The 9,376-nt window shown below is 35.6% G+C and overlaps 1 protein-coding gene across 1 annotated transcript in view; it reads right to left on the bottom strand.

Moving 5' to 3' along the window:
• RANBP2 (RAN binding protein 2) overlaps positions 1-8,228 on the bottom strand; it is a 45,781-nt gene extending 37,553 nt beyond the window's left edge. Inside the window, exons 1-4 of the mRNA XM_008576049.1 lie at positions 8,109-8,228; positions 7,643-7,788; positions 5,485-5,674; positions 1,341-1,428 (exon numbers count right to left, since the gene is read on the bottom strand). Coding sequence (XP_008574271.1) covers positions 1,341-1,428; positions 5,485-5,674; positions 7,643-7,698 — 334 coding nt within the window. The 5' untranslated portion in view covers positions 7,699-7,788; positions 8,109-8,228. The remainder of the gene's footprint in view (positions 1-1,340; positions 1,429-5,484; positions 5,675-7,642; positions 7,789-8,108) is intronic.
• Positions 8,229-9,376: the final 1,148 nt, after the last annotated feature.

Raw genomic sequence — 9,376 nt, 5'->3', positions numbered from 1 at the left:
GGTCCAGGTCTGGTACGGGCGCGACACTGAGGGTTGCGATCCGTTGCCGGACACGAAAAAAGACAAAAAGGAAAAGAAAAAAAAAAAAGAAATGCCCAGATCAAAGACATAAAAAATACTGTTGATTTTATAAACAATGATATCCCCCAAAGGCACTTATGATGGCCCTGGAAAGGTAGAAGAAAGACATAAGGGGAAATATGTGAAAAGTCACCTCAAGGACTGAAAGTTTAAATCCCACAAAAAAGTAGGCTGTGGGACAGAAGAGCAACATGAGCTCTGACTGACAGCCTAATTCTAGACCAAAGCTTACAGAAACTTTGATTCACTACTTCTTGCTCTTTACAAAGTTCATTTAATTTTATACCAAAACTGCTCCGTACAGAAAGCATTATTTTCTTCAGTTCACTGGCTATCTGACTACCTTGAAGTTTGTGCCTTAGCAAAATCACAGGTAATATGTAACAAACTTTTAGGATCCATCCCAAATAGCCAAAACCAGGATTAAATCTACAAATTCCAAGAGCCTAACAGAATGTCAATACAGTCAGCCCTCCTCATCTATGAATTAAAGCAACTATGGAGGGCCAATCCACAGGTTCCGCAGGACTGACTGTGGGACTGGAGCATCCGTGGATTTTAGTATCCACTAGGGATCCTGGAACCGAGGGACAACTGTGTATATCTTCTATCTTCCTCACTATGTCCTCAGCTCTTTAAGAGATGAATCCATATCTTCTTCACTTTTATATCCCTCACAGCAGTGTTTTACAAGCAGCTGATGTTAAATGGTAGGCATATCAATAATTATACTTAGTTTAAGAAGTGTTTTGAAATACTCAGGATGGAGGCTCTAGCAGGCTAGATAAGGGAAGAGTTTCAAGTTATCTCCACCTGAGAGCCAATATCAAATATTTATTCCCTTAAAAGAATATATCATTGGGCCGGCCTGGTGGCACACTGGATAGTGCGCCGCTTGGGAAGAGCGGCAGTGCTCCCGCCCGAGGGTTCGGATCCCACATACAGACCGGTTCCCGCTCACTGGCTGAGCGAGGCGCGGGGGCAACACCGAGGGTTGCGATCCCGTTGCCGGTCCCGGTCCGGTACGGGGGCGACACTGAGGGTTGCGATCCATTGCCGGACACGGAAAAAGACAAAAAGAAAAAAAAAAAAAAGAATATATCATTTCTTCTAACCCCTTACTTGTTTTGATTGCCTAATATAACCCTAATATGGCAAAAAGAAACAAATAATTATGCCAAATTATATCCTGGACAGACCTAACAGAGAAATTTTCCTTTTTTCTTTTTTAAATTAAATCAGTTAAACATTACTATTACCTGATTGGCTCAGACGATCATAGGCCATCATTTCCAGCAGATTTTGTCCAGCTTCTCCTTTTATTAATTTAATCTTTGGTCTTGGAACCTGATAATTTTGGAATCAAAAATCTTAATTCAGTGATTCCCATATTTCTAATAGTAAGATGCTCCTTTATGGTACAGTCTAATTTTGTGATAATAGTTAACCAATGGCTAAACTGAATTGGAAAACAGACTACAAAAAACTCGGAACCAGGGAATTAATATAATCCATAAAAGATACATACAAAGAGCACTTATGAGAAATTACTTCTACCAAAAGCACATTCAAGTTATATTAACAGAAATAAAAAATTTAGTAATATTACTTTTCTAAACCTCATAAACAGAACTACAGCAGTAGAAGAGGTGACGACCCTACTTTAAACACTACTACTGGTGAAACCATACTTGAAAACGCCACACTGTAGATAGCACATTTTCAGTACTCTGGGATACAGTATAGTATGTATACTCTGGGATACCACTGTGATAAATTGAGGCAACCAAGGCAGTAAACAGACTCTAAGCTATATACTATGAAGAAAAACTGAAGGAATGATAAATAAATATAATGTGACAAGAAGACATAAAAGCTCTTTCGGATATTAAGAAAATTATCTTTTAAAAGATGTGTTAAACTTTTTTAATAACACCAAAAGAAAAAACAAGACGAATACATGCCAGCTTTAAGAATATTTTTATTCCATGTAAAGAAATAACAAGAACTAAATTATCCAAAGACGCACTGGACTACCTTGAGAAGTAGTGAGTGCCCTTTGCTGAAAAGGTTCACTGGAAATGACCACTTAATAGAGATATGGTAAAAGTGACCATATGGGTGTCTAGAGTAGCTGTTTTTAAATCCCTCAGGACTTTCTTAATTGGTGGTGGGAATATAATTTGGTACAACTTCTGTACGGCTGGAAATTTGGCAATATTTGTAAAATTATAAATGCACAGATACACTTTGATCCTGTAATTCTTTCAGGAATTTATTCTACACACAAATTTTCACATGTGAAATGGCACAAGTTACCACTGCTGAATTATCTGAAGTAGATTAGCAAAAAAATAAAATAAAAGCAAACCTATGTCCAGTCTTGGGGCCCTGGTTTTAAAATTTTAAAAACTATGGTACATTCCTACCATGGAATAATACATAAACATAAAAACTAATGAGAATAGTCTTTATATACTGATATGGAAATATCTCCAAGATATATTTCATGGAAATAAACAAAAGTAAATACAATGCTCAAAATTTTTTCTATTTTAAGTGGATATGTGCATGTGCGTCCACTTGTATATGCATAAAACATTTCCTGAAGAACTCACAAGGAAGTAATACATTTCTCAGGGTAGAGAAGTAAATGACTAGGGAACACAGATAAGAAGGAGTTTTCACGGTATACACTTACACATTGCTAGAATTTTAAACCATGTGAATATAATTACATTTTCAAATACATTAATTTTTCAAAATAAACATATTCCTTAAGAACCTAAAAGTTTCTGATTTTGAATTTTAGAAAAATCAGTTTGACATCCTTTTACCCACAAGTTTTCTAAACATGTCGAACTATCATCTACAGATGTTGAAAAGAACACTCAAAATAAGAAACAAAACATGACGTAACTATGTTTTCAAACCAACCTCTATTCATAAACCTAGACTCTTTTACAAAATTATACAACAGTTGAATTTGTGACCAGTTAACTATTTATGAATCCACTCAGTCAAATCATCTCTTTTCTTTTTTTGTGGTTGGCCAGTACAGGGATCCAAACCCATGACCTTGGTGTTATAAGGCTGTGCACTAAACAACTGAGCTAACTGGCCAGCAAATTTTCATTTTGGCAGTTGGCCTGTACCAAACCCTTGACTTTGATGTTACAACACCATACTCTAACCAACAGAGCTAACCGGCCAGCCCCCATTTCCCACCTTAACTAAAAAGTTTCAAGAGAGACATCGTTACACGCTGACTGAAATACAGATATATTTACTAGACCTACAGGATTCCCCTAATCTGGAGTCTGAAAACCGTACCATAATAGAAGCCAGCCTTAAGTACTCAAATGCCAACCTACAACCTACCTTTCATGCTCATAATAATTTGATAAGTAAGCTTTAAAACTGATAAAATCTAAGCATCTGTTTCCATAATATATGCATTCAACAGAAATATGTGGTAGTTAAAAAAAGAAAAAGACTGAGGTAGACGTCTGTGTGCTGAAGTAGAACAATGGAGAAACATGAAGAAAAGCAAGATATTCAGCATTAGGTAAAGTACATCCACATTGAGGGAATACAGTTTTTTAAAAGTAGAGAAAAGATGCATTTTATGCTTACATACGTAAAAGTATTTCTGAATACCCAAAAAACTGCTAACAGTGGATGTCTTCTAGAGAGACTTGGGCTAACAGGTTAAGAGGGAGACTAATTTTTCATTATTAAAAAAGTTCATGATTTAAGCTATTTGTGTTAACTTTTAACACAGATATATTTAAAAAATGTCTACTGACCAAACAGTAACATTGTGAGCTGAAAATCAACAGTATTCTTAAAAGATCTATATAATATGAACTAGAAGGAGGTACCTTCTCTAAAAGTAGTGAATCCTTTTTATTTTTCCTTTTTGTCTTTTTTACTGACCGGCAACGGGATTGCAACCCTCGGTGTTGCACCCGCACCTCGCTCAGCCAGTGAGCGGGAAGCGGTCTCCATATGGGATCCGAACCCTCGGCGGGAGCACTGCCGCACTCCCAAGCGGCACACTCTCCAGTGTGCCACCGGGCTGGCCCAGAATTTCATTCTTTTTATGGCACAGTAGTATTCCATGGTATATATATACCACAGTTTCCTTATCCAGTTATCTGTGGATGTATATTTAAGTTGGTTTGACTACTCGGCTATCATAAATAGAACTGCAATGAACATGAGAGTACAGGTATCTCTTCGACATGATGATTTCCATTCCTTTAAGTATACCCAGAAGAGGGATTGCTAGATCACACAGTAGATCTGTCTGTAGTTGTTTGAGAAACCTCCATACTGTTTTCCATAGAGGTTGTACTAATTTACAGGCGGGCGCAACACTGAGGGTTGCGATCCCGTTGCCGGTCCCCGGTACGGGCGCGACACCGAGGGTTGCAATCCCGTTACCGGTCAGTAAAAAAAGACAAAAAGGAAAAAAAAAATTTAAAAAAAAATAAACCTAATGATCATTTTTATAAGCATGGCTTAATGCTTTTTTGGGAGAATGCTTATTTCTTTTCATTTCAGAAGTAGTGCAAGCTTATTAAAGAAAACATTAGAAAAATGGGTTGGAAAAAGGATATTAGCATATCATCTAAAAACAATGGTTAACATTTTGGCATATTTTCTTCCTGTCATGTTCTATGTATAAAAAAAGGTTTTGTGTTTTCAAAGATGAATAAATATACTGTTAATACATTATATACTGTTATAAATGTTATATTCATGTTATATGTTTTTCAATTAACATGTTCAAATGGTAATCACATTCTTTTATTACAGCATATATAACCATACCTTCAAATTTACTTTTTTATTAGGTTTTTGTTCAAGTCTTTGTTTTGTCTGAGTTTTTGTTTTAAGTGAGATTTATTCTATTAGGGGGTGAGGGATGTGGGGTGGGGAGAAAGGGGAGGTGGCTGACTGGTACAGGGATTCAAACCCAAGTCCAAACCTTTGACCTTGGTGTTATAACACTGCACTATAACCAACTGAGCCAACTGGCTAGCCCCCATACCTATCATTTTTTGAATCAAGTTTTATCCATATTTGAGATTATGTCCTTATTATATGTTCCCAGAAATGGCAGAGTAAAAAGATCAAACTCTTAAAAACTGGTCTTCACATAAGTTACAGCTATGCAGACTATAACCAGCAGTGCATCAACATACCTGTTTCACCATCCTTATCAATATTGTGTACATCTTGTTATTTTTCACCTATCAAACTGACTATTTCATTTTAACTTTTGTTCTACAGGTTCATTCACAGATTTTCATTACATACCAGGACTCGCCTCCATGTAAAACACATAAAAGTCTCAGAGAAATGTCAATTGCACCTAACACTGGAAAGGCTTACCTGAAATGCTATGAGATAGCACAATGCAGCCAACTCAGACAGAGCTCGCCACTGCACATCATTATGCTGACCCATCTTCAAAAGCAGGGAACCAGCATGCATGTAGAAATGTCCTTTCATTTCTAAGAAAGTAGCTGACAATTCATCATTTCCATCCACAGATTTCACACACTGAAGAGCACTATCAAAACTGTAATATTAAAATATAAAACAGGTATTCCTCATCTACTGCATTATGAATAATCATGGTTTCATTACTTAATTCAAAATAAAATTAATAAAGGGATTTATTTCAAGCTTCATTTTCCACATTCAAATAGTCTTAAACTATGAATCTAGTGCTTATTTTTTATCCTGCATATACAAGCTTAACCTCTAAAAGGATGTCTTACTCCAAAATAGTTATTGCTAGCCCTCCAATCATAGAAAAGATACAAATCAAATAAGATTACTGATTATAGGTAGATATTTCATAATAAACCAGTAAAAAGTTGGGAAACTGAAGTATTTTCTAGTTTCTTCTTGATCAAATGGTTTCATTATTTAACTCAAAGATGGAATTTCTCAAATTAGACATGCTATTTCTAAATTATAAGTAAATAACTAGCAGATATTTGAGTATCAATACTACAATTGCTCTTATTATGTAGATACCTACAGAGTTAAACAGCATTTCTTACTATTATTCATAATCTATATTCTAATTAGTGTTTCAAAATCCTAAGGATCCTCAGAATCTTCACTTTGTAAGAAAAGCAAAAGCAAACACTCAAATGTGAAGCATAATTTTAAAATAACTTATAATTTAAAAATCGGAGCAACAGGGATTTCTTCTAGCAAATGAGGTCTGAGGACCTCGCAGATTGAATGAGGAAGTTGATAAGAATTCAGCTGTGTTCTATTAGGCCAGACACTAAAGAGATTTACAAAAAGGCAAAACAATGCCACTCTTCTCAATACTTATGTTGTTTTAGAAAATAATTACTTTTCCAAAAAAGGCTATGATTGTTAGCATGTAATGGGATTATTATATTTCTTAATTAAATATTTTTTAATTTCCAAGTTTCAAATTTTTAACATGATAAATACCAATGGACATAACCCACAAAGATCTCTGGGTTCCTCAAAAAGTGTAAAAGGATCTTGTGACCAAAATATCTGAGTATATAAACCATAAGAAATAAAACATCCTAAGTATTTTCTAAAATAATACAAAAGCTTAAGTTACTTCTTTTGGATACTGCCCTTATCCTCCCATTTTAGGACACTAAGCACTTTTTACAGAAAACTATCTACACCCTAAACCTCAGTGAAATGAATGTTTTTTCCATATGCCAGATGGACAAACAAAAATTCATTTCCAAACAAATGGACAGTCCAAATCAGGGATTGGCAAACTTTTCCTATAAAGCATCAGATACTAATCTGGCTTTGTAGGCATACAGTCTCTGCCGCAACAACTCAAGTCCACCCTTATAGTATGTAAGCTGCCATAGACAATAAATAAACAAAGATGCATGTTGTGTTTTAATAAAACTTTATTTACAAAATCAGGCAGCATGCCATATATGTCCCACAAGCTCTAATCAACCCCTGCTCTTAACCAACATCCTTATAAAAATCCACATGATGTTTTTGTTCGACAAAATTTATTTTTCATAAAATGGATATATTTGTTCTCAAAATCAAAGTTCAGAAAAAAAGAAAAATCATATATTATATTTGAGTTATTTTGTCTCTAAGCTAAAACTGTTTTCTGAAATAGTAGTGATGCTAAGTGGTTATACTAGTACATCTGAACCTAGCCATCTGATAACAGAGGAAAAACTTTATCCTCTGGTTTTCACTGAAGATTATCCCATTTTTAAAATTAAAATATGGAATAGCAGTTAGAACAGTCATTTTAAGGCTTGATTCTTTATTAAGCATGCCAAAACTGAATATTTAACTATAGAGTTGTCTAAAAATCAAAGTCATACAAAACCAATTATAATATCCCCATAAAAGAAGTAAAATTAAGATTCCCTCCTAGTGGTTCAGTGCATCGAATCCTGGGTACACTATAGAAATAATGATGCAGCAAAGAAGTTTAGACCAATAAACTGTGAAAAGAAAATCTATAATTTATACTAAAGAACCCTCCTCAAAGTTAACATACCTTTCCAGTAATTCTCTACTTTCCTGCACATCTCTAGTGGAAAGTGTAAGAAACATAAGGTTAGCATAGGCCAGAAGTAAGTCTTCATTTGTTGCTTGCCAGTTACTTTTATCAGACTCCAAACATTGCAAAGATTCCAGATATTCCTATTTTGTAGAAAGAACAATATGTTACAAAACTTTACCAAATGTTAAAAATTGACTATTTTATGCCTACAAATTACTCTACCCACTCTTAGCACATTTGTGAAACCATACTGATCTTTACATAAGCCTTATAAATAAAAACACCAAATATATATATATTTATCATTTTTATTTTCCCAATTGATCCTGTAAAAATTTCATTTTATACTCAGTCTACATAAATGAACAAAATTTAAGTCTTAGAGGGCACTGCTTAAGTACAATAAGATGTATGGTAATTGTCTACATAGAATTATAGAGACCCAACAGCTTTTACCTACCTTAAGAGTCTGTACAACACATGAATTCCACTCTAAACTTGAACGCAAAGCTATGTTCCTCTCTGCCTCATGGCAGTGGGTCACAGCATCCTTCAATCTTTTATTTGAGCGATACAACTCCACTAGTCGAATGTTCACATGGACATCATCAGGTCTTGCATAAAGTTCTGACTGAATCAAGTCAAAAAGTTTATTCCATCCATCTTCACCTTTACAATCTAAAAGCTGTTCCTATTAGAAAAAAAAAATCGTTAATTTAGAATAACACCTGTGCAATTTTAAATAAGTCACAGTCCCTATGAGCACCATTCCATTATGTCTAGCTTTAGGAAGGTGACACCAGAACTATCATCCTAAATAATCAGCCCCTTCACAGTGTTGCTTCCAGCCCAGAAGTTAAACCTTTAGAATTTTATGTGGGAAGAAGCATCTGAGATTATTGCAGTACCTGTGGTTGCCTATGCTCACCTCAGAGACTACAAGGACTAATGCCCACGTCCCTGTATACCTCAGTCACCACCAGAAGCCTAGGTCTCCCCAGTTAATACTCACCACTAAAGTCTATTTTCAAACTGTTCTGTATCTCCCTAAATCTGATTCAGTCCCCCACCACCTCTGATCCCACTTGCTCTGCTATCTTCATCATCTTCTCAAAGCACTGTCTTCGCCTCCTGGCCTTAACTGAATGGGGTAACATCTCATGAAAGACCCCACCACCTATTTGCCATGATAGCTTTTTCTCTCCTAGCCTGCATACAAGAAGAGGAAGTGGGGTTGGTGGTCTACTCACTCTCCCATTGCCACCTCCAAATCATATCTCCCCCCTTTATTGCAACTGGAATAACATACTCTTCGTTCCTAACAACTGCCACTGGTACTACCAGTTGAAAAATATACAAGATATAAAATAGCTTAGCTACTCAGTTCTTTAATCTCATCTCCAGAGATGTCCTCCACTCCAACCTCAGCCATCCAATTGCCATTACACAGTTCTTCAAAATCTGTATTTTGGTTATACCACTCAGACCACCTCACTGGGGACCCGTGTACCCTCACTGCCACATATATACTCCTCCACCACATGAAAAGTTCCCTTCAGTACATTGATATTATCAGGTTTAATTACCCATAAAACACACACACAAACTTTCCTTCTTCTCTGTCAAGCTAAAATGCTATAAATCCCTAATATCCATAATTATTGCTTGCTTTATAGATTCCTTCTTCAGTTAATCCCCTCTCCTTCCCTCAGGAGAATGCTACCAATT

This window comes from Galeopterus variegatus, unplaced genomic scaffold (assembly GCF_000696425.1).
Source record: "Galeopterus variegatus unplaced genomic scaffold, G_variegatus-3.0.2 Scaffold1279, whole genome shotgun sequence".
NCBI classification, from domain to species: domain Eukaryota; kingdom Metazoa; phylum Chordata; class Mammalia; order Dermoptera; family Cynocephalidae; genus Galeopterus; species Galeopterus variegatus.
Note: the sequence above shows the minus strand (reverse complement) of the source record. Positions and strands in the feature narration are given on the sequence as shown.